Raw genomic sequence first — 26,149 nt, forward strand, 5'->3', positions numbered from 1 at the left:
CTGTTTAGGCCAACATTTCCTATTGCCTATTCCTAATTGCCCTTGAGAAGGTGGTGGCTAGCCACTGAACTGCTGCAGTTCACGTGGTGTGGTATGCCGACAGTGCTATTTGGAAGGGAGTTCCAGGATTTTGACCCAACAACAGTGAAGGAATGGCGATATAGTTCCAAGTGCATGGCTTGGAGGGCAACTTGCAGGTTAACTAGATACCCATGGTTCCCAAAGCTTTTCACACTGGGCTTTTGCTTGCCATATATTTGGGTCTGTTGTGCACCAATTAATGCTAATACATGAACTCAATGGACTTTGGTTCTTTCTCTCCTAGCAATTCATGTGTTCCTGAAGAAGTGTGAGACCACTAAGAGCACATGGCCTGCAAGTTGTCTTATAATGTAAACCTGACTGAGTATAATAGCCTATCAACAACACTTTGACAGGTTAACTTGTCATTACTGAGCTTGTGCAGAAAAATGGCTGGCTCTGTGCCAACTGGATTTAGTTGAAAGTGAGCATCAACCTGTTCTAGTTTAATTTGTGTGCTTCTGTAGTTTTGGTTAATCTACCTTCTCATGTTCTCAGAGACTAAGAAAAAATATCGAATCACTGAGTTGTAGAAACATTTATAGTAAAAGTGAATGCTTTCATGTTATTGTAAATTTAATTTACAGATTTGGAACACTTGATGCAGGCAAGGCAGCAACTTCTCACCACAGCTAAACGATGGGATTCCACTTGTAAAACTATTGTAGAGTTTGAGCCAAATGAAACCACTGACTTGGAGAAAAGTCTCCTGACTCGGTACCAGATTCCGTTGTCTGCAGACCAGCTCTTCACACAATCTGTGCTTGACAAATCATTGACCAAATCTAATTATCAGTCTCGATTACATGATTTACTTTACATCGAGGAAATAGCACAGTATAAGGAAGTCAGCAAGTAAGTACAATGTGACAAATAGTAATGTGCATTTCATTGTTTCAGTGGTATTCATCCTCTCAAATTTTGTCTCAATTAATTTGTTTATGAAAAATAATTTGCTTTTGCAAAGCAGGTCCCAAGGTGAAAGGGCTCCACCCTTAATCCCTGCTAAACTGCAGAATAAAATTGTCGTCATTCAGTTTATCTTCAGACATGTGCGTCTCAGCCTTCTACCAAGTCTTTCATTTTTCCAAACTTTACAATTAAATGCCTTGATCAATACAGAGCTGATCTTTTTCACTGTGTATTTCATAAATACTGATTTGTTACTGGTGCTAAATAACCCATGACCAGAGATGATTCAGTCAGTCAAGATTGACTTTATTTTCACAGTGGGAGAATATTGATTTTGATTTGTGAATACTTTCTTGTTACTTTGCTTTTCACTGATGTAGTGAAGCTATACTAAATTCTTGTTACAGCATCTGCCTACAAATAAATTTATTCAACAAGGTCCATCCATATGTAATTATGAAATTATTTGTTTCCTGAACACTTCACTTCACTTCCCCTGATGCTTGATCAATTACACTTGGTGTGTTGTGGTACTGAGTGACAGAGACCTGGAGAGGCCCAGGTTTATGATTTCTGATGCCTTAGTTTATTTTAGCCAGAGTGATGGCAACAATGGTACAATTGGCTTTAGTACTTACTTGTGAGAGCTGGGGCTTCCGGTGGTGGGGGGTTTGGGGGTGATGTTGGCCACCATTTGTAATTGGCCAACTCAGCAAAGGATTGGGTTTGAACCCAGGACTTGCTGGGTCTGTTTACCTGGGTACATTTACCCAAGTTATTGGAAGTGGGGGGTTAGATTTCCATTATTATTTTGAGAATTTTGTATTTAAATACTCAGATCTAAGTTGACCTAATTACTTTATTGTGGGGTTTGGAGGCAGCACAGAGACAGAGACCCTAGCAACTGAAGATTGAGTTTTTCAAAGTTGTCGACAAGAATTTTGAACTGTATCTTGAGACGCCAATTGATATTTCATGTATTTGTTCAAATTCCTCCAGAGGATATTATTGGAAGCTTTATTAAAACAAAGTCTTTCTTTAATATATAACAGCAATGCTTCCAGCAGGTGGAGTGCTTACTCACATGCTATCTGAGAGTTAGGCACAATGATGAGCCCATCACACAGATTCCTATGAAGTGCTCTGTTTGGAATTAAGGCTGGCCTACACTTGAAGGGAACCCTGGCTCTACAGTCAGAATAGCTGCAGTGACCTTTTAAATTAGGATTGTTCCACCTTTCACTTCAGGGGTGGAAAAAAAGGTGTAGAAAAGCCAGTATTTTTAAAAAATCTGTTAGCTGTTAGAATAGAAAAGTAATGATTCTCACTCATAATTCATATTTAATGTATATTGCTTTTACTTGCATTTTTGCAAATTTTTTGCAGACATAACTGCCAAAAGTTGCACATTAGGAATGATGTCATTCTGTTTTAAACTGGGAACTTTTGATTGTCACTGCAAAAATGACTTTATCTTCCAAATATTTAAACAGGTTTACAAACTGTTAATTATATTGTCTTAAATCCAGTAGTATTTCCGTGATTGTGACAGTGAAAAATCTTTTCATGAATTAAGTGTGTACGTTAATCTGCAAATTTGGTTATTGAATTTTATAATGTAACTTATTTTGCAAGAGGCCAAATAGTTTACCGTTCTGCTTTGCATTCCTATAAGATTGTACACTCCATTTATTATAATGATTACATGGTATGTTATGTATTCAGTTACTTGACTAAAAACTAAGGTTTGGTTCAGCGTCTCTTTTTCACCTTTTTTTCTGCCAATGCAGTTGCTTCTCCTTAAGGTGTTGATTTGCTGGATTATTGCACCATGGCTACCAAGCCCACTGTCTCACCTCAATGGTTATTCACTTGTGTGCCTTGCTGCGACTAAACTATTAGTTTTAGGTGTTACCGTTGAGCATCTTCTGCTCTCACCCAGTGTCCACTCATACTCATTTCTAGTTGTGGCATTGGATATAGATCAGGAACAACAATTCTCACCTGCTCTGCTTTCCTTTATCTTTAACCCCCCTGCCCCATAAATATCCCGCTACTCCAATCATGGATCCTAACACCAATAGCAGTGCCCATGATGTAGCTCAGGCTGAGATCAGCTAATTCAGCTTCGGCTGTGGTTTGAACCTGAACTATGTTGATCTGTATGGATCAGCTGCTCATTGACTAGCCCAACTCAGAAACCTGGGAAGCTGTGTTTAATGCTTTTTAAAACCATGTCCTGGATGATGTCGCGCATTTTGTTTTCTAATATGTTGTGCCAAGGGGCTGTAAGACTGAGTGTCTTTCTGCCTCCATTACATGTATCTGACCTTGATATCTGCTGCCATGCTTGAATATTTTGTTGTAGAAGGGTGTGGAGAAAAAGTAACTTATATTGTTTTACAAAACAAAACAAATTTTAAAAAAAAGGCTGTATTGTAAAAGGTGATTCAGATGTTAATGAGCTGCCATTGATGTTTCCCATAGACTCTAAATAATAAGCAATTCATTATACTTAAATACATGGGCAGTGGTTTTCTGGCCCACCACGGGAGATTCAGCAGCACAGCAACAAGTCCACTTATTATCGGTGGGACCAGACAATCCCAGTGGCGGGCAGGGCCAGAAAATCCCACCCATGATATTGACTCCAAAGCAGTGAAAACAACTTTACAATTGGAAAACACACGTTAGAAAGTCTTTGATCCCTTTGGCAGCTGTACATAGTAGGAGATGAACCATGGAAACAGGTTCTCTGATTTTTTATGTATATATATATTATATATGGGTGGGTGTGGGGCGGGGGGTTGGATGTTATGTCAGTTTGTTTGAAATGAAAAAGTCTGTGAAGGCAGTCAGGTTTGTCTCAGTATTCTGTTGAAAATAAGATTGCAGAGGTTGTAAGAAGGTTGGAATGCAGGTGAGAATAGTTGGAAATGATCTGAAGTAAGGTGACCTACTGATGCGCAGAAGCATGGCATGTTCTTTATTTTGCATTATTGCAGGGAGATCAGTTGTACTGGATGAATTAAGTGACTCTGGTCACAAGTACTATTTTGTGCGTTCACTTTGCTATGAAATAAAGTCACTTCACGATTGCTGTGCAGCCTGGTCTCATCATGTGTTTGTTTGCTGCTTCTTCAGAGAGTTTGAAAAAGTACATGTGTGAAAAACCCAAAACCTAATTCAAATCATAAGTGGGGTACTCTTGTTTAAACACAGTTGGGTTAAACTATTGTAGAAGTAGATATCTGGGCTGAGAGAGTCAACTTCTATAAAAGTAAGATGCGCAGGCTGCTTACAGGAACAAATGACACCCCTGAACCCGAAATAGGTTTCTGTGGCAGATCCATATTTGTAACATTACCTCTCTTAGGGAGTACCAAGTAACTGATAAACAGACATTGATTTTCCTGTAATATCTAGCCAAAGTAAAATATCAAAGTTCAGAAGTATAGGAGGCATGGTGAAACTAGTAAGCACAAGCTTGTTTGCTGATTATCGGGGTAACACATTTTACCAAGCATTACCTCAGCACTTGTATGTATTGAATAGAGCCTCTGGTAAAGCTATAGTTCTGAATAGTTAAAGTGTGTTACCCCAGTAATCAGCAAACAAGCCTGTGCTTACTACTTTCATCATGCCTCCTATGCTTCTGAACTTTGATATTTTACTTTGGCTAGAAATTACAGGAAAATCAATGTCAGTTTATCAGGTCCTTGATTAGAGGAATTAATACCAGATACAAAATGTGAATCAATACCTTGTTGTTTCATAGCGGCCAAGCGTGCAATTCCTTGCAATAGGGTAAAGTTGTTTTCACTGCTTTGGAGTCAATATCATGGGTGGGATTTTCTGGCCCTGCCCGTTACTGGGATTGTCTGGTCCCACCAACAATGAGTGGACTTGTTGCTGTGCTGCTGAATCTCACGTGGTGGGCCCCACCATGAAGTGGCCAGAAAACCCCCACCCATGTATTTAAGTATCGTTTAGATTCATAATTAGGGTTGAAACTAGAGTATAGTAGTGAGTACTGCATTGTTTGACATTCTATCTTTTGAATGAAACATTAAACCAAAGCCCTATTTAGGAAGGTGTAAAAAATCTCGTGGCTCTGTTTAAATAAGAGCAGTGTTTGCATGATGTCCTGGTAAACATTGTTATTCCGCCATATGCCAACAAAAATAGTAAGTGATAGTTCATCTCATTTACTGTTTGTGGGACCTTGGTGTGAGTGCATTGGCTTGTTGTATTCACCTATATAACAGTAATTGCTTCTCGATAACAATGAATTGGCTGTGAAACATTTTTGGATGTTCCAAGGCTGTAGTAAGGGTTCTTTTTAATTGTGAGTTCTATCAACTTTTGCAGTGGTCAAATAAGAGCAAATATTGTTCACCAGACTCAACCACAACAAGACAGGAGAGACATAAAAATAATATTAAGACATGGCAAAAATCTTAAATTGGCCTTAAAAAAAAAAAGTTAGGAAGTTAAGTTAAAAGTTAAGTTGAGGTAGCTGGTTTGATACAAATCCTGTTGAAGCCTGATTTCCGTGTAAAGTGGTTTATTAGTAAAGAAACATTTGTGGGATTTTGCCAATAAGCTGAGAAAGATCAAGCCATGTCAGTGAAGTTAACTTGCCAGCTCATGTCCGAAGTGCTCACTGTCAAGAGTCCATGCTGAGCTGTTTGACTTAAAACACAGAAATTGAACGTTGTGTATTAGGATATTATTATCATTGAAAAGAGAGACATGTTGCCAAAGCTTTTTGTCTTGCCCTCGAGACAAGCACAAGAACACCAAATTTCAATTGGTTCTCACAAATTATACGACAGGAGAAAAGGATGCTGATTGATTGGTTGATAGGTTGACTCTAATTGGTTGTAGTGTTGTCATGGAGAAAGCAACAGGGGAATTATTGGTTCCCCAAGCTCCCAGATAATTCAAAAAAGGCACAAGGCTTGAACATGTACCTTTTTGTTTGCAGGGAATGGGTCTGTGTATGAATGTATGTTGCTTTTAGCAAGCGCAAATGAGCCACATTTATGAGCTTGATTGATTATCTTATATTGGTTGATTGTGTAGCTATTAGCGCACTCAGGATTGTTCAGCAAGCGCTGCCCAATTACAGAATCACATTTAACAGACATTTTGTTTGGGTTTTACAAGCGTGTGCTGGTTGAGTACAGTCTGTACTCTGCCTATTATGAACCATTGTAGGAACTTGCTGTTTGATTTGATCAGCCAATTGGTGGAATGTACGCCTTAAGTTTCTGGCATTGCACCAGCACTGAAATTCATAAACAGTGTGTGGTAGAGAGAATGTCTTTTCGGACTGATGGTAGCATTCTGTTAGCGAGAAACACCTGTAGCCTAAATTGTTGTTTTGATTATTTGAAATTTGCTATTCTTACGTTTGTGCTGATTAGTGCAAGACAAAAAGCTTATGCAACAGGTCTCTCTTTTCAACAATATTCAAGTTTTGTACTACCAAGTGACTTGTGTTTATATAATTACCAACTGTTGCTGCATTCAAATGTAGTCAAACCTTTATTACTTTAATATTCATCTTTGTCCCAATATAATTATAAGTCAATTAATCCACAAATCATTAGATGGTTTTGAGCTGCGACCTCATGTTGCAATTGCTGATCTAATAGACTAAAATACTCTAGCTGACCAGTGAGAACTAGAGCCTGCAGTGTTCTGCATAAGTAGTGTGTGAAAAATTGAGAGTGGGCATGTTGGTGCTTAAACAGGAGATGTCAATTACATGTTTTCTGAACAATGAGCTGTAAAATGTGATAAGTGTGCACAAAATGCTTGTAACAACCAGCATTTAAGTCAATATTCAGCTCTGATTTTCGCCATTTATTTGCAACAAATGAGCTTTACAACAACTCATTTTTGAATAATTTCCAACTTGGTTAAATTTTTTTCCTCAACCCTTGAGAGTGCTTCAGAAGTCATTGATTATTGTCAGTGTGTAAGGGATTGAGTTTTTGGCATTATCACTCAGCAGTTTTCAGATAAACATGGGTTTACAATAGTTAATTATGGTATGCAGTTGAGCTTCTAGATCACTTTATACACTCTGCAAATGATTGATTTATTTGATAAATGCATATCAGGGATGTTAAGTCTCCACACCCACGCCTATGCCCCCGAACTGCCACTAGCTGCAACACAAACTATTATTCTTTTGGCTGCTGCCAGTTCTTAATGCATAGAGATTATGGAGAGACAGATAATCGCTTTGTTTTCTTAAAAAAAACTCTTCTGTTGAATTTGACTACTTAATGTGCAGTTAACAAGGGTGTGTAATTTTTTATATATATAAAGAAAGAACTTGCATTTATATTGTACCCCTTGTGACCTCAGAACTTTCCAAAGTGCTTCACAGCCAATGGAATCCTTTTGAAGTGCAGTCATTCTTGTAATGTAGGAAGCACATAAGATCCCACAAACAGCAATGTGATAACGACCAGGTATTCTGTTTTACTCATGTGGGTTGAGGGATAAATAATACCTCGGACACTGGTGAGACCACCCCACCACTCCCACCCCCACCCCCTTCAAAGTAGCACCATGGAATTTTGTACGCTTACCTGAGAGTGCAGGCATAGCATCTCATTTGGTTTAGCATCTCATTGGGAAGACCGCACTTCTGACAGGGTAGCACATCCTCACCACTGCACTCAAATGTCAGCCTAGATTTTGGAATGGGTCTTGAACCCTCATCCTTTGGACTCAGAGTGCTACCAACTGAGTCATAGCTGACACCTCAAAGATGTAAGGTGGACACTGGCAACTAGTGCTTCACCGGACTAACTTCTATTCTGACTTGTCCTTGCAAGGCCATGGATCACCATCTACACCCCACAGGTGTTCCATGAAGTAGTATAATTGATGTTGTGTACAGAATAAATAGATTTTACATAATTGGAAACAAGTCAGTCAATCCAGCCAGTCTGCCTAAGCATTAACCCTCCATGTGACCAGAAGTCTCCATTGCATTTTACCCACCCTATTCTCATTTTCTTTCACCTCCTATATCTTACTCCACCTATCATATCTAATCTTGACTGTTTACCTAATTTCTACCTTAACCATGAGTCCTGGAAGTGAATTCCACAGCTTCAACCGCATGCAGAAGTTTCTTTCTTTCTGTTTTACAGCTTGCACATTTAATCTTGTACCTAAGACCCCTCAATCATGACTTCTCAGCAGCTGAGACAATCTGCTTGTCTCCAACCTGTTGCTTTTTTTTCATGAATTTAAACATTTCTGTTATATAGCCTTGTAATCTGCTTTCTAATATGTCCTTATTTTTGAAGTTTTTCTTTGTATTTGATCAGAATCAGACAGCATGTTAGTGAATCTGTTTCTTTTTAAAGCTTCAGTATACTTCCTATAAACTGAGCTCACTTTAGTTGAGGTCTTATGAAGGTTTTAGAAAGGTCATCATAATTGTGGTAAAACCTAGAATATAATTAGCTTTTTTTGGTCGTGTTATCTGCTGTTAATGTGCTCTGAACCTGTACCCTTAAATCCCTGTGCACCAAACCTTATTCTATTCAGAGTATAATTTGTCATTTTTTAAAAATTCACCAAATGTATCACTTTACACATATTGAGATTGAGCTTCATCTTTTTCAACCCATTTCCCCTACTTTAGTGATATCCATTTGCAGCTCGCTTTGGTCTTAAAGAATTTGCTTATCGCTCCTATTTTGGTGTCGCCTGGAATTCTTGATGCCACCTCCCTCTGGTTTTGGTTTTATTTTCATTACAGACTGAGTGCGCTGATAGTCAATACTACATCTGAAAAGTTTAGTAGTCGACAATTATCCTTTTTTGCCTCTTTGAATAGCAGGTCATCACACCAGCAGGTGGCGTAGAAGCACTTTGAAACTGGTGAAGTGCTGGCAATGTTCTGTAGCTTAATCACTTGTTTTCTAAATGGCAAATTCTAAAGTTGAGATCTATGTTAAAGGCTATTATAAACCCAGATTTTATATTAGAGACTGTCTTGTTAATCATCTGTTTTCAATTCGAAAATCTTCAGTTTTTTTCTTCACTTTTTGCCTGTCAAAGTGGTGACATCAACTAAGAATGAAAATCTTTTTTCCCCTAGTTTTACAAGCGCCAAACACAGCCTCGCATAGGTGCAGAATGAGGGAGGCTCTCTCTGCTACCTTGCACCAGCATGCACCTACTTGAAGCACCAGATTTATGTCAATGTCCATTTTTCTTTTCTCCCTACCAGCATCTGTGTAGGCTTACTGATTGCACAGCTTGCTAATAAATTAGCAATTGCAGAATTTTTGGCAGTTTTTGTGCACTGGATCCTGGCTCACTGAGTTAAGGCAATTAAAACTCATTTCATCTAGTGTCTTTTACAGTCAGCAGAGAGAGAGAGGATGCTTTCATTTAAGCCTTGGTTGAAGCCCTGTGAATTTCTGCCACACATGGGCTGTGGTGAATTTATGTATAATGACCCTGCACAACACTTCTGTGTGTTGATTTGGATAGTTGGACTTCAGGGTGGGATATTCAATTTTGTGTTCCTAACCAAAACATTTTAGTTTGACACATCAAAAAACTTCACACATTGTGTTGTGAATAGATGCAGAAAGACCTCTTAGTTCTTCCTGATAATATTACATATTTCATCTGGAAAGCAGCAGCAACTTTTCAGAGGGTAATGGTCGGTTGATGAGGTTGGAAATGGCAGCTGGCTGCACTGATGCTGTTGAACTGTTGTTCATATTGGATTCCACTTGAAGCAGTGTGTCTTTTCCTGGACTGTTCTTTGCAATTTTTTTTGCAATAGATAATACTTTTTTAGTAGCCATGTCCATATGTTAATATTTGAGCACACAATATAGTCACATATTTGCTACTGCCCAAGCCACTTCTTGTAGTTTGCTGTATTTTGAAGGAGCGTTCAGTGTTTGGTTTGAAATGTGAGCAAGGTACTGTAGGGATATTCAAATGTAAGAAATGGAATCCAGAGAAATGAAGTGCATTAGTGAAGATGTAAATGTGTTTGGGTGTCTTCTTGGGATTTCTTGAATTTGGTTAATTTGTTTTGAAGAATACATTCTTGATAATTCTTGGATCTTGAGTACAGTTTAAGTTTGTCTGTAATGTGTGCTAAAATCTGCAGCATTATTTATCATACAGACACTGCCCCCCTCAGCCCTACATCCAAATAATTGATGTGAACAATGTATAAGATCACGATGGTCTGGGACACCACTACCCACTTCCAATCACTTACTCCTTCAGTTTCTTCCCTCCTATTCAATTCTTAGATCCAGTTTTCCACCATCTCTCTATTCCATGCCCCGTAAGCTTCTCCAGTAGTCTCCCATGAGATACCTTATCAAAGATTTTGAATCTGTCTATCCACCACACCTATAATGTACTCCTTCCATCCACTTTATCAATCAGCAGAACTCCTGACATTTGTGAATGAAATTCCTTGCTGTCTGCTTCTAATTATTTTCTTCATCTAACTATTTAGCAATTTCATCTTTAATTAAAGATTTCAATATCTTCCCTGCCACAAGTGTTAATCTTACTGACCTATAATTACTTAGGTTAGCCTTTTTGGACAATGGATAGTACATTGGCAGTTTTGCAGCCCTCTGCAGGCATTGATAGAATTAAGGCATTTCTCCATTATCCTCTTGTCTTTTAACCAATTTAGGATTAACCTCCCTTACCACTATCCTCTCTTGTTAACTTTGAATCAAAGCTGTTAAGCATCCATGTCAAATTTTGTTTATTTTCCACTCACTCGCTGTTCTCTGCTCTCTGGTTCACAATTAACCATTCTCTTTTCACTGATATATTTGTAGAATGATGTGTTGTTTGTAATTATTTTTTGAATTTCTGTTCTCATACTCACTCCTTTGCTTTCCATATCTCCCCCTGCTCCCAAGCTCTCCTTGATTTTTTTCCCCAGTTTTTTTTAAATACTTGCAGCCCCATTTGGCTTGTTAAGTTTACTTTGTTTCTAACACCTGTTTATCCACAGCATCCGAACCAGTGCCTTGATTTCAAAATTATATTGCAACTTGGCAATTTTCTATTTTTTAACAAACAAGTTGCATTGCTGATCTATAATCCTATGTGTCAATTTCTCTTTCCATCTCGATTAGCTGTATTTACCCTATCTGCTGCCCTTTTTGTACTTTTTGTATCTTTTCTGCTAGGGCCTTTAATCTACCCTATAATGTCCACTACTCCTGAGGTGCTCACCCACATTTAACTCGTCTAATTGACCAGTTTTGTTGTTCATAACTAGATCGAGCAGTGCCTCTCCTCTTTTCTTGAAGTGTTGCATAGATTCTATGAATTCTCCCTCCTGCCTGAATTTGAGTAGTAATTGATATCTCTTCAATTAATAATTTACTTATTCCTGCTAATCTCTGAGCTGTCTACAGATATTCTCTTCCATTTCCCTTCCACAATTAGCATTTGTAGTTCAGTCCCACGAATGTAACTATCCTTTTTTAATCTTCGGTCCCTTGCCATTGCAATTCTGTCGAAACCTCCTTTTTTCGTGTACATCAACCCTCTCCACATCAAGTACTTACTGCTTCATCCAAATTAATATCTGTATTTCTTCCTTGCGTATATAGTTGCTTTTCAAAAAATGTACCCAGTATGTTTATTTCCCACTCCTGTCCGGTTTGCATGTCAGTTTGTTAGCACCATTAAATCTAAATCTTTGTTACGTAACTCTTCCAGTTGATTTTCCACAATGAGCAACGCAACATGTGCACTTTTTAATCTAATTTTTTTTTTTTTTGTTCATATTTTGCAACATTGGTTATACTTTGATTCTAAACTCTCACCTTGGTTTTTCCCCCCCATCTTTTTCCTGCTTATATCTCAACCTGGCTTTCCTCTGCTACTTTATTCCTTATGCATCCTATCTATTTTACTTTTATTTGTATGTGATACTAACATTTATTTATTTACACCTTTACTTATTTTTTCCAGTTTGCTTTTATTTTCTGTGTCTCCTAGATTAAATGATCACTTCCCTATTTATCAATTTTACCAGCTCATTGGCTCACTTCCTGTTCAGATGATCCTTGTGGAATAGCTCCCATATTCTCTATCTTTGTCAATGCCTCATTAACGGCTCTCCTGTCACCAATCCATTAGTTATATTTTGAGCTCCCTAATCTTCCTGTTTTTTTCCTATTCTGGCATGGGGCTGGGGTGCAATCTGGAGATTACCACCTTGAAGTCCATCCTTCCTCATCTCCATTTTTTTGTAGGATTTCATAACTTTTCTACCTTATTGGCTTCCAGATAGACCATGAGGATTGACTCCTTGGAACAGGAGGAGGCCATTTATGACTCTGTTCTGCTATTCACTGAGATCATGGCTGATCTTCAGCTGAACCCCATGTATGCTATCCTTCTTCCAAAATCTCTCCCAGCCTTTCTAAAATGTTCCTTACCAGAGTAGCAGTATAGAATCCATGACATGGTTTGAACCACAGAAGATGGCATTCAAGTCTCTTAATACTATTACATCCCAAACTGAAAAATGCTAATTTGTGCCTCCCTCATAGCATATCTTGTTGCTTAACGTCATTGTGATCTATTTGATTGTCCTGCCCCAAGAACTCACCTTCTGCACAGGAAGTGAGTGCTTTAACCTTGTTGGAGAGGATATTTTGTCCAGAGTATTTCTGTTCAAGGCTGCCCCCCCCTCATTTTCTCTGACCTGTGAAATCACCTTGCCTCCTCCTACCAGTGTCAGCTCCCATCTCTCAGTAGGGTTACTAACCCTTGCCCCAAAAATATCTCTTTCATCTCTGAAGTGTTGCATTGTCCTGATCTCAGCTGTGACTCAGTGGGCAGCACTTTCACTTCTAAGTTAGATGGTTATGGTTTCACGTCCCACTCTAGAGACGTGTACAAATATCTAGCCTGACACTGAGGGGGATATAAAGGAAGTACAGCATTATTGGAGGTGCCATCTTTCAGATAAGATGTCCAACTGGGACCTCATCTGCTCTCGTGTGGATGTAAAAGATCACATGGCACTATTTTGAAGAAGAGCAGGGGAGTTATCGCCCATGTCCTGGTCAATATTTATCTCTTAATCAGGGTTACTGAGATCTGATATCTGTTTACGATCACATTATTATTTGTAGGAGCTTGCTGTGCACAAATTGGCTGTTGCATTTCCTTCAATATCACAGTGACTGCACTTTAAAAGTACTTTTAGTGACTGCAAAGTGCTTTGGGATATCCTTGGTTGTGAAAGGCACTATATTAATGTAATCCTTTCAAGTCTTTATCTCTGCCTCAGCTTCGAAGACCTTGAAATCGAGTAATTTTAGTTGGAAATACTTCAGATATCTTTGTCTGGTTGCTGTGTATTATTGATGGCCTTGATAGGTGCCAATGTTTGGTGGGGGTTTGGTGGTAAAGGTTGAAAATAAAAACAAAATAGGGTCTAGCTGATGTTTGGCACTTTGTAATTGACTTACAGCAAATTGCGTGGTGTGCCCGCCCATCTTAAATGTATGTGTTTTATACAAATCTTCAAAGACAAAGTAACTGATACATTGATGCAACATGCAGTGACTTTCCTTTCTTAACAAGAAAACTGAGTAAACAGTTGAACTTGTACATCAGATCACTATGGTTTAATTTTGAACATTGTATGAGTAACTGAAAATTTGTTGCCTTTATAATGAAGTAACTTTTTTTAATTTACAGGTTCAACATTAAAGTAAATTTATATCTGGTAGCAAACTTCATGCTTACTGGTGTTTCAGGCGGTGCTAAATATGCTCAAAGTGGACAGCTTTTTGCTCGCTTCAAACTTACAGAGACTCTTTCAGAAGAAACTTTGGCTGGACGATTGGTAATGACCAAAGTCAATTCTGTTTTACTGTTGCCAATAACTAAAGAGAGGTCCATGCAAGCCCAGGGAACCAAAGAAAAGGTTTATGAAGCCATGATTGAGGAAAAAACTAAGGAATGTATTTACTTGAGGTTGACCAAGGAATGCTGTGAGGAACTAAAACTTCGAGCAGACAGGGAGATGCAGGTAATTTATGTTGCTACTGCTCATTTTATACTTTATTACTAAATAAATTAAATATAAAAGTGGCTAGTGTATTGCAGGATTACTGCCACAGGGCGTAGCCTGGACAAAATATACTTCCTGTGGATGGCTGTTTACGCAGGAACTTGGATGCCTTCATTAGGTGCCTTCATTTTTCTTCTTACTGTTCTTTTTAAAATGTTGAGGTGATGTGTTCCAGCTTGCTCCCCATAAAATGCACCTTCTGCTCTAGCCGGCAGAATAGATGAGTGATGTGTTAAAAAAATCCCTGTCTGTGCTATTTGGTAACTAATCCCTTTTGTCCTCTTTCCAGCCCCCCCAACCCGCCCCCCGATCCCCGACCCCTCCCTTTCTCCAAAGGGAGGTACCTGGCCTTTATTTGTATGGTTTGATCGGTTTTGCTGAGGTCATTATCTCCCAAATTGAGGGAATTTGTTCATGGCATCTTACATCCTGTCACCCAGTACATTGGAGCATCCATATTGCACCATTTTTCTATTTCACCCATTTCCATTTAAACTATACAGATAAATTTGCAGCAAGGAACAGCTTCTTCGAGGTTGTGGTGTGTGTGTGGTGGTGTGAGAGAGAGAGAGGAGGGATGTTCTGTGGACTATGTTACATCCTTAGTGCACAAGTGTGCTCTAAGAGACTTCATACAGTTGATATCTTTTGGGGCACTGCCAGACACACGGATCGACAGTATGATCATTAAACATTAGAGACTATACCAAAGTAAACTTTAAAGATGAATAAAACCACTTACAAGCAAAGAGAAGGGAAAAACAGGAGAAGGGAATAATTTAGGCTTTGTGATTATTTGAATTTTTAGGTTCAGGTGATTCCTGTAAACTGCCTAATGTTAGTGTTCAATCTGAAGCTGTCTCAGTTTAGAGCTGTAAACCTCCTTCAGCATCATTGTTATGTATTGAGCGGAATGTCTTCAGATTTTAACCTCGCTCTGTTACCTTGACTGTGTGTGATTTGCATAGTTCAAAACAGTGTTTAAAAATGTCTGAAATTGAAGAGTTAATTGTACCTTTTGGATGTGAGGAGAAGCATTGCTTCCATGATTATCTAAGAGTGTCTGAATATTACTTGTCAGTATCCGTAACGAGTTCTGAAGAGTAGACATGTGTTAACCTACTGAAAGCTTCTGTAATGGCCCAGCTGGTTAACACAATGAGCAGTTAAGTTGTAGAGACCAGGAAGGTCCCATGTTTGATTTCCAGTATATGTTGTAATATCTGCTCAAACAGTGTGCAAGGAGACAAAACAGGGACTGTTGAAAATACTCATCAGGTCAGGCTGTGGAGAGAGAAATAGTATCAGTGTTTCAGGTTGGTGACCTTTCACCAGAGTTCTGATTAGCAGTGTTTTCCGTTTGTTTTCAGAGAGATAAACTTGGTACCATTGTTTCTGGGTTAGGGAGGGGAAATTGGCCTTCATTCTCACTTTTCTTTGGACATCAGGGATGGACAGAATCAGGCCTTTTTATTGGATAACTCCCATCGTCGACTGGCTGCTCACCTTTGCCATCAGTGCTCAAGCATGAATAAAAGTTGCTTGGATAAGTTTCCAGAGGGTGCCCAAGGAACCACATAGCAGCCAAGAATCAGGGTCTTGAGGAGAAGGGAAAAGAGAAAATTAGCACAGCAAGTGAAAGGTTTTCAACACTGTGTGCTTGGCTGCCAAAGCTGGTTATGAAGTTATTTAGTACAAAAGTGAAAACAACTATCCAAAAAAAAGTTCCTTTGGAAAAGCAAAAGTTGAACTTGAATATAAAAACAGCACAGAATATATAACCTACAGCAACTGATTGCATGTTGGAATATATAACTTGTTTTCTGATGTGTCCCAGTACAGGGTATTATATAGTAGCCAATTTTTTCTTTCCTTAATCAAGCGAACCAGATTTTGGAGCAAGACCTAGAAAAAGGAGATGGAAAGTTTGCTTTGAATTAGATTTCATGAGTTCAATGTAAATTATAAACCTTGAATTGAGCTTTAAAAGTGCAATTTAACCTTATTTTTATATGAGGTGCTTTCATGTGACTGATATTAAGGACAAAAGTTTGTAATCTGAACATGAGTTTTAAGAAAGATCAGAAGATTCTACCATACAGATGGCAATGATGATCAAAATTTGTTTATTTCTAGAACACTGAATGTTAGCATCAAGCATTGGTGCAGGTATCTTTGGAGTTTGACATTTTAACTGGTGGGCTATGTTATAAAAAATACAATGGGAAAGATATGATCCAGCATAAAATTTTACCTCGTTCACTTGGTGTTGGCTTTCAGCTAAGGATTTGAAGTGCTATGCATGGATTAATAAATATATAAGTAAGATACTTCATGGTTCCATTTGATCTTTTCTTTGTTTTGTATACAATTTTGGTTTGCTGAGTATGCACCTCTACGCATCTCATTTTGCAAAGCCTCATTCACACAACACTTGATTTTAACTGGCATTTTTTTGACCTTCAAGGATCTCACAGACCTAGTCTGCTTGAGATTGGGAGTGAGGAGGTAAGTGCTTCATCACTCTTTAATTATAAGTTAGCACCATAAAGTGAATGGGGACAGCTGACAGCTCGTTTTATACCCGGTTACTCTGCATCAATATGAGTTCCATTTTTGGGCTTGTGACTGCGTTTTGTTTGAGATGAAAGGCAATATGCTTTGGATACACTTGTGAAACATTCTGATGTAGCAATTTCTTTAAAAAAAAAATGTAATCTTAAATATCATCAATTTTGTGACTTTACAAAAAATGACCTACGCTTATCTGTAATCTGCCTTTTACTGGACCAATTAGGAGAACTATTTTTTAAAGCAACTATGTGCAATTATATTAGATTTTAAAAAAACAATAGTTACAAATAAAAATAAGGTTTACCTAGAGCCATTGCAGTCTATGCCACAGCCCCATTTGTTGAGCTTGGTCAACTCCATTGTTCCTTGAATGATTCCTGGGATGAAGGGATTGTCCTATGAGGAAACATTGAGCAAACTAGGCCTGTATTCCCCAGAGTTCAGAGGTGATACCATTGAACCATATAAAATTCTTAAGGGGCTTGACAGGGTAGATGCTTGGAGGGTGTTTCCCCTTGCTGAGGAAGCTAGAACTAGGAGGGGTTACAGACTCAGAATAAGAGATTAACCAATTAGGAGATAAGAAATTTCTTCACTCAGAGTTGTGAACTTTTGGAATTATCTATCTCAGAGGATGTTAATGCTCAGTCACACAGTATATTTAAATTTGACAGATATTTGAATACTAAGGGAATCAAGGGGCATGGGATTAGCGCGGCAAGGTGTTGTTGAGGTAGAAGATGAGGTAACCATGAGCTTACTGAATGGCAGAGTCGGCTTGAAGGGTGGAATGACCTGCTCCTGTTCCTTTTGTCTATTATTATACCAGGCTAATTGCAATAATGTTAGTTTCTAAAACTCTTAAGTGAATTGTTTCAGATTGGGACAACTGTAACTTCAGTTTGATGGGCCATGAATCCACTTACATCCAAAGATTTGATGAGCAACCCAAAGATAAGTTTTCCCCCACCCCTCCCTCCAAGGTGTCATCATACTGAACTCAAATCCTTTTTCAGTGTACTTATAGTCCACCTATAACACTGATCAGCTGCTGAAGGAATGGTTGAATCCAACAGCCAATTTCTTGTGTAAAAATAACATTATAGTTAGATATTGCTGCTTGCCTGCATCAAGTTCCTTGGAAAAACAACTTCAATTACTGTTTTTCATCTCCAACCTCTGGGAAGTTTGGAAGCTCCTTGTAGAGGAAACAGCAGCTTTATTCTGTATCTGCCTCTTTCACCATGTATGATGTTGAAGCCATTATACACTGTATGTGGGCACTTCTGACAGTGGAAGGTTGAAAACATTATTCTAAAATCCAGGTTTTGAAATGGAACTGTACTGATCAGTACTTGTTTATTGGATGTCTTTTGAACTGCTGACAACTGCCTTATTAATTCATAGGTTGAACTTCAGTTTCAACTCAATCGCTTGCCCCTCTGTGAAATGCATTATGCCCTGGACAGAATCAAGGACAACAGCATTCTCTTTCCAGATGTCTGCATGTTTCCCACAATTCCCTGGAGTCCCATCAGGTATGGTGTGCCAACAATGTGGCACTTGAGGATAAGGCATGAATATTGCATCAGGCATGCAGCTTGCCACAGATGGTTTAATTGATGCTGGTATATAGGATTGGGTACATTTCATTGGCCTTCACCTGTATTTTTCAAAAAGATAAGATTGGATTGACTGTTCTGTGACCGAGAGAAAAGCAGGTTGGACTCATTTGCATTCATGTATATTCATGCACAAATTCAGAAAGTGTCAGGAAATGGTACTTAACCTGTTGGTTGTGATTGATAATTTGAGAGAGACTGGCACCATGTAACTAAATGCTTTTTCATATTTAAAGTTTTTAAAATCAAACTCCTTTTTAAACAAGTTATATAAATTTCACTGTCTTGATAATATATTCATGCAGGATGTATTTAATTGCATTCTTAAATCTAGCAGGTTTTTGTTTTGTAGATGTCTGCATGACATATGCTTTCCATGTGCAAATATGTACTCTAACTAGCATCTTGTATATTGTTTCCCTCTAATTCACTTGAGTGAAACTCTTGTTTCAACTGAACAACATAACAAACATGATAAACATCATTCATGTCAAGAGATCACTGCCTTCTCTGGGGCATAGCGCTATAAGAAGAGTAGACCTGCTAATTGTAAAGTGCTGATAGAATAATTACACTTTATGCACCAGCTGAAATTGTGGAAGCTGTAGCTTAACGGGAAGGTGTTCAATACGTGCTTTAGAAGCTGGAGGAGTTCCAAATAAAAATTTTGTTCCCAGATCCTCATTAATAAACTGATGGTTCTCCTTTATGGCCCTGTTAAATGAAAATTTTGGAGCCTTTTACAGAGACTCGAGGATCATCTTTTCTCTGTTTCTTGTGATTTCATTAGTTCGATGCAAGATCCTAAATGGAGTCAACCTCTAAAGCTTTAAGAGAACTAGTCAATCTTCTATGCTACTGATTTTGTACTATGAATATAGTTATTTACTTTTGAATATAAATTTTTGTCAATTATCTGTATGATTTGGTGTAACTTAATTTGGGTGTTGTAAAAATGCATTTATTAAAAAGAATTGTCTTTTAGGGACATTCTGGCTTTTGAGACCTACATAAATTGCAAATAGCTGTTTTGTTTTGTCTTACTGGAGTAGACAATGGGACGAGCAGTTGGATCCCCGGCTAAATACTAAACAGAAGGAGGCTATTCTGGCAATCACAACTCCACTTTCCATCCCACTTCCTCCTGTTCTCATCATCGGTCCCTATGGAACAGGAAAAACATTCACATTGGCTCAGGCAGTCAAACACATACTAAAACAGCAGGATACAAGGTGAGCTTTCTAATGCATTGTTTCAGCACACAATAACAGGAAATTCTGCCATATATTCATCTCTTTGGAAAAGACACTATATTTTGAGAATTGAATGGTGGAAATGGGATATGTGAATTTTGAAGTACATTCACTTATATAATGTTATAAAGACTGCACCAGTGACCTGAGTTTTCCCAGCAAGTAACTAAACTGTACAGACCAGGAGCAATCCAGATTTGATCCTTGCTCTGTGTTCAGTTAGGTGGCGGAAGGGATGCTACAACTGGCCTTGGAGATCGGGAGGGAACAATTGGTCAGTATTGATCAGCACAAGTGGCACACCCAGACCAACAAAACTGGAGCCTTTTGTGACCTCAAATGCAGTTATTTTGCAGCGTTGAGAAGATAAGTTACACATCTGTCATGCCATTTGATACATTGAAGATAGGGCAAGTGGAAATGGTCAAGTCACTTGATGTGATGGTGGTAGCTGATCCACATCGAGTGGTGAGGACTGTAGACAGAATTTGCCTGTGATCTTAAGGGGTAGGCTATTAATTGTATCCACTTGGATGCTCGTATGCTCCATCCACCATAACTTGTGCCTTTTTGAAGTCAATTCTCAGGCCAAAATGCTGAGCCACTGGAGCTAGAATAGTGGACTCGCAGCTAAGTATCCTTGAGAGTGTTGGCAGGTAATGTGCAGTCATCTTCAAAGAACACATGATGAATGATGATCTGCATTATTTTTGTTTTGAATGCAGCCAACGAAGGTTGTAGATGCCATCATTTGTGGGATATCAAATTAATTTACTTTAACTCATTATAACTGCCTGCATTCAAATCGACCAACTATCATTAGGGACTTTGAAGTTTATTTTTAGGTTACTACAAAGAGCTGTGCAGATGGATGCATTTCCAGGCACCTTGTTACCAAGCCAAGTTACTGTTCAAAATTAGGGCTGGGCTGAGCCAATTGCAGCTGTGCATTCCTCCTTGACACCAGTTTGCAGGGAGCGAGGTGCATTGATATACTTGTTAGTACTACCAATGTATCTGCCATTGCAGTTGACCTATATGGAAATTGGATTGTGCTGGGTGATTTTTAGATGTTTAAGTTAGGTTGGTAGAATAAATTTAACAAATTTTCAAATGTATGTTGCTTATTTAATGCACAGTGCTTCATATTTTTAGCCTCAGTGTTTGACGAGCTCAAAAGACACTGATTTGGAAATGCAGCTGGAAGGTGGACAGAAATGGAGTACCAACAGATGGCTTTTCTGTAGACTAGAATAAATGCAGCGAAAGTACAACTTGAAAACTTGTGCATCAAAATGTTACAACTTCCAAGAACAGTTAAAACAGCCATTGAGAAATTAATCTGTTTTCAATTAGGAAGTTGCAGAATTTTACTTCATCCTTTCCTTATTTGTGTGAATTGTGTTTTAGTTTGCTAATTTATTCCCTAGTTTGGCTTAGTTCTCTAAGCCATATCCAACAATGCTGTCTTATTACTCTCATGAATGAAAGGGTTTCTGCTCAAGAGCTTCATACAGTAGTCGATTGTGGCTAAAATACAGAAAATCGGTTCAATGGCACTGTAACAATGGTGGTGTCATTTTTAAGTGTGGATAGGTACGAAGAAGGTTAAAATATAGTTAAAACTTCCATTGCTACACACCTGAAATAAAAGTTTTTGGGTGAACAAATTTTAAAATCCATCTCACATTTTTCATCTCCTCAAACCGGAAAGGAAAACGGAGGGCACCTCCACAATGGAGCACAAAATGTAATGCACTGTAACATGATGCCTTGTAGTCAATATCAAAACATGGAGGAAAGTGGGGTTGACAGGTGGCCATCACTCCTCCTTCGTAACTACGATACCACCCCCAAAAGACCCCTCTTTGTAAATATTCACCCACATTGATCAGAATACACAACTGCTAAACGGATTACCGCTATATGATTTATGGTGGCAGAGATAAAAGACAGCTGTGCTGAAAGGTCAACTGTTGATGATCTTAAATATTTCGTCCAGAAAAAAAATGCTTGTTTCAAAAGGGTTGGCCTCAAGAAGACGCAGACAGTTAACAGTTTTGCAATTTTTTTGCTGTGTATTCTTAATTTAAATGCCGATTATGCAATATCCTACTAGTAATGGCACAAATGCTATTTTTTTTGTCAAATTTAAGTATCAATTTACAACAGTATTAAAGCAAGTGCTATTTGAAGATGTTTCAATAAGACAAGCATCTCCTTCTGAGTTTTATTAATGTTTATCTGAAAAAATATCAAAACCTCACGTTCAGATGCCAAGAAAAAAAAGTGAAACTTGGTAAGCTGCCCTGGAAATAATTTTGTCAAGTCCGTGCATACCTGTACAGAACAAATGGTATCTCTGCTTATGGCACATTTCAAGCTCACTATCTTAAATGAAAAAAAATGCAGATCAATGCCCCTTAAAAGAAAAGAAACAATGTTTAAATTCATCTTATCAAGAGAAGAAACTAATGCATAACTACTTATTTAAAGGAATGTTTAACATCAAGAGTAGATGCAAACAGTTTCTTAAAAGTCACAGATTTGATGTGTTAATTGCTTTGCAATCAAACATACATAATCCTATAGAAAGTGCAGAACACTAGCCTAAAGATTTGCAGCTGGTTATCTTGATATATTAAATTTGTTTTAAAACAAAAATATATTAGAGTCCTTATTCAGTGTTGCCAAACATCTCCTGTACATGCACATGATCCTGTTATGAAATAGAGCTTAAGTAAGTTTATATTTGTATTTGTGGGTGTTAGGAATGAGTTTTAGCTTTGAAGTCTAAGTTTGATTTGTATTTCTATATCTGTGTGTTAGGAAAGGTCAAATGGAGTTTTAGTTTCACTTTAAAAGGCTGCTTGCATTTCTAATAAGGTGTTTACGACTGCCATAAAGTAAAGGTAGACACACAAGAATAGAAAAACTGTGCTGTTGCCTAGCACCAGGAGTGGGGGTGCGCAGATAGGAGGTTCCTCTCACAGACATATAAACAGAAGAAGAAAGGTAGTAGTTTGATTTGATTTGGAAGCTGGTGGAGTTTAGCTGGTTTTGGAGTTGCTGCCAGGAGAGACTGGAGCAAAGCTGACAGATAGTAGTCCCAAGCTAAAGAAGAACCCCAAAAATCCAGAAGAGTGGAAGAGGGGAAAGCCCAAAGGAGACCTTCTGGTCAAAAGAAGAGCAGGAATCTGGGAAAAGGTCCTGTTAAATGAAGTTAAGAGTGATGGGCAAAGAGAAAGGCTCCAAGTTTCAGATTTAAAGCGAGAACAGCTTGCAAGAGGCAAGAAGGTTCAAAGAGACAACTGAAAGTCTGTAACTCTTTGCTATGGGCATGTGAAGCAGTGGTGCACTGTTGACAGCTGAGTCAGAAAGACAGTGTGTGGAAGACAGCTTGAATGCATGTGGTGACCCAGGAAAGAGGAACATCAGGTTGAGAGTTTGAATCTTGGAGGTGAACCCTTGTGGAAGGTGTCTGAGTGAACACATCAGTTTGGGAGAAGATTCCAAAGTGAGGTTTTGGAGAGTGGAGATTGGGAACTCTCAAGTGAAGGATGGAATTCAGTGAGACTGGTTGGCTCATGGTGTGACAAGCGTCTGGGGGGAGTTGAGGAGAGATCCACAGCATCTGGTTGAGGTGGCATCTGTCACTTGAGGTCAGTGTGGTGTGTTTGACCACAGGGTGTCATTGTTTTACATGGACTGGGTGCTTACTGTGTACATTTAAACTATAAGAAAGCTTTTGTGACTTGTGATCCTTACAAATCTATATATATCTGTAAAGGTATAGTTTTGGATGAAGGAGTATTGCAAAAGAGTTCATCTTTTCTTGTTGAATAATTGTTTTATTCTTTTGTTAAAAGTTCATCAGCTGACTCCTGTGCGTCTGTTCAGTAGCTACTCTCCACGTATTTAAACAAACAAATAAAGGTTATGATATATCGAGCTACGTTCCAATCTGGGATTAGGCTTGTCCAGGGGTAACCTCAGCTCAACTCCACATACTCCTCACAATGCTAACTTCATTAGGCTACAAACAGCCATTACAAAAGGAGGAATGAAAACCATTTAGTCAGAGAAAAAGTTACTAGTTAATTACCCCCATGTCAGTTGTCCCATAAATTCCAGAGTGAGTGTGCTTGTGTGCATTAACAGATGGCAGGACAGGACACTGTCTCCTACACTACAGTGATGATGCTGTTATACAGCCCAGGCTCCTATCAGCATTAGCCACATTAGAAGTGGTGGAGGTAGGGTCATTGAATATTTTTAAGGTGAAGGTAGGTAGAAAGCTTTTAGTTAGGCAAGGAAATCAAAGGTTATCAGGAGTAAATGGCAATATGGAATCCGTAACACGGGCAGATCAGCTATGATCTTAATGAATGGTGGACCAGGCTCAAGGGGCTGAATGGTCTACTTCTCCTAGTTCGTATGTTAAGAGCTTATTGTTTAATCTTTTCCAGTAACTGGTAAAGGAACCATTCCTTTATAATTTTTCAGTTGCTTGAAGGGGCCAGATCACCTACTTATCAAAGTATATCCTAAACATAGGTACACAATGTATGACTTTAAATCTGTGTGCCTGGTCCACTTATCTGGCACCTCCTCACCATTTTTCATGTGACTAACTCTTGATCTTGACTCCCCATGCGCAATGCCGTGGGAGAGCAGCTAGTCTTTAATGTTAAATAACTTTCTCATCCTCCAATATGCAAACCCAGCTTTCAAATTCTGACTGAGTGGATGGCAGATCTCCCAAAGGCAAGAAGTGGATTTGGATTTGATTGCATTTCTGGTGCTATTTGGGTGTGATATAGATGAGTCAAGTAGGCTATCCATCCATCTGGTGGATTCAGTGAGAGGCTCAAACTAATTTCATGGTCAGGCCTCATTTGAATCTTTTGCCGAGTTTTCTGCATGATTTCTAGGACAGATGGGTAGCTTGCCTTTTTGAAGAGCAAGATGTCTGGCAGACACCGTGCCTGCTAAAAGCAAAGTTGCATCTCTTAGAGAGAGGTTTGTCTTCATTGAGTTTCTTTGGTCATTGCTACTTGACATTGGGTGAAAGATGGCACTCAAGGGCAGCTAGGTTTTCACAAGCGTTGTTGTCCTTGCTGTACCAGGTGGCACAAGGCAGTCACAGCTGTCTACTGAAGCATTGCCTCCTTAAACACAGCTCCAGCAAAATGTAGGTATATCACTCTGGGCCTCTACAGCCGATGTAGTAGGTATGAATGCTTTTGTGTTGCCTTCATCCTTGCTGATAGCTCCAGTAATACCGCTGAGGCTGTCTGTGGTCTTTACTGTTGCTGTTCCTCATTCTCAACTACCCAGAAGGGTGTTACCAAATCTGTTACCATTCTCCAGAGCACTATGTGGATTTCAGCTTTCAGAAATGTTTAATGCAATAGGTAATCTTCTCTGCACTAAATCCGGACAATGAATCAATGAGTTGGCATCCACTAAATTCCCTGATCCAAAGATTTTCAGGTGAATAGCTTTTCAAGCAGTGGTCCAAATAGTGTGTTCGTTATTTGTACCGTGTACTGTACTGGATGGATCTTGCACTCAGTGGTAGGCCTGTCATTTCAGCTCCATCACCTAGAAGGGACAAGGGCATCAGGTGCATTAGAACACAGTCACCTCTTGTGAATATTGTGTTTATATTTATCTGGTTTGTTGTAAAGCATGGCATAATTTTCACAATTTAAGTCCTACTTCTATTGTTTCCTACTTCACCCATCTCACGTTCTCCCTACCCCCACCAACAGCTCCCCTCAAGATAGTGGAATATTTTCCAGTACAATAAATTTATGATGTGGTTTGTTGTGTCTGCCTCTGCCAGCCCCGGCCTCTGCCGGCCCCAGCATGTGTGTGTTGGAGGTGAGGAGATGAAGATCAGAATAATGAGAGCGGAAACGGTCATGAACTCTTAAGATTAAACACAAAATGGATGAGGGGTAAATAATAAGTGAGAAATAAGACAATTGTTGATGAGGCACAGAGACTCCTAAACAGAGTTTACATAGATTGAAAGGAAATAGATTAATCAAGGTATTAAACAAAGATAGCTGCTGGGTGTATTTTGGGTTTTTTTGTGAAGAGTTGTGTGCCAAAAGTAGCCCAGCCATATTTAAAGGACTCCGTCAAAGAACTGTTGCTCCACCCACTGCTGGAAGCTTGAAATCTTGCTCATATTTTGTCTTTAGAGACTTGGGAAACTGTAGAATGGATATTTTGGCAATTGATTTTAAGCTTTAAGTGAATCATGAAGCTTGCCATAACATTAATTCAAATGTTTGTTATTTGGTATTTCTTCGCTTCTAGTCTAACCTAGTTTTTTTTTCATGTTTGTCCTTCAACATTTTTTTTTTCTTTCCCTCACACAGGATTCTTATTTGCACCCATTCCAACAGTGCTGCTGATTTATACATAAAAGATTACCTCCATCCTTATGTAGAAGCTGGAAATCCACAGGCTAGGCCTCTCAGGTATGATTGTCAAACACTTGACAGTTATTACTTTGTAGTAATGCAGCTCAGCTAATTAATGCGATAATA

At 38.7% G+C, this 26,149-nt stretch overlaps 1 protein-coding gene across 4 annotated transcripts in view; it reads left to right on the forward strand.

Annotated features, from left to right (window-relative positions):
* The window catches only part of helz (helicase with zinc finger), a 253,424-nt gene that overhangs the window by 78,450 nt on the left and 148,825 nt on the right, over nt 1-26,149 (forward strand). For 2 of the 4 annotated variants that reach the window (XM_041216945.1, XM_041216947.1), the window contains exons 11-15: nt 669-936; nt 13,759-14,092; nt 18,116-18,246; nt 19,377-19,562; nt 25,979-26,080. In XM_041216945.1, coding sequence (XP_041072879.1) covers nt 669-936; nt 13,759-14,092; nt 18,116-18,246; nt 19,377-19,562; nt 25,979-26,080 — 1,021 coding nt within the window. The remainder of the gene's footprint in view (nt 1-668; nt 937-13,758; nt 14,093-18,115; nt 18,247-19,376; nt 19,563-25,978; nt 26,081-26,149) is intronic. The other 2 variants (XM_041216948.1, XM_041216949.1) reach the window with 2 other exon arrangements.

This window comes from Carcharodon carcharias, chromosome 22 (genome assembly GCF_017639515.1).
Source record: "Carcharodon carcharias isolate sCarCar2 chromosome 22, sCarCar2.pri, whole genome shotgun sequence".
NCBI classification, from domain to species: Eukaryota; Metazoa; Chordata; class Chondrichthyes; order Lamniformes; family Lamnidae; genus Carcharodon; species Carcharodon carcharias.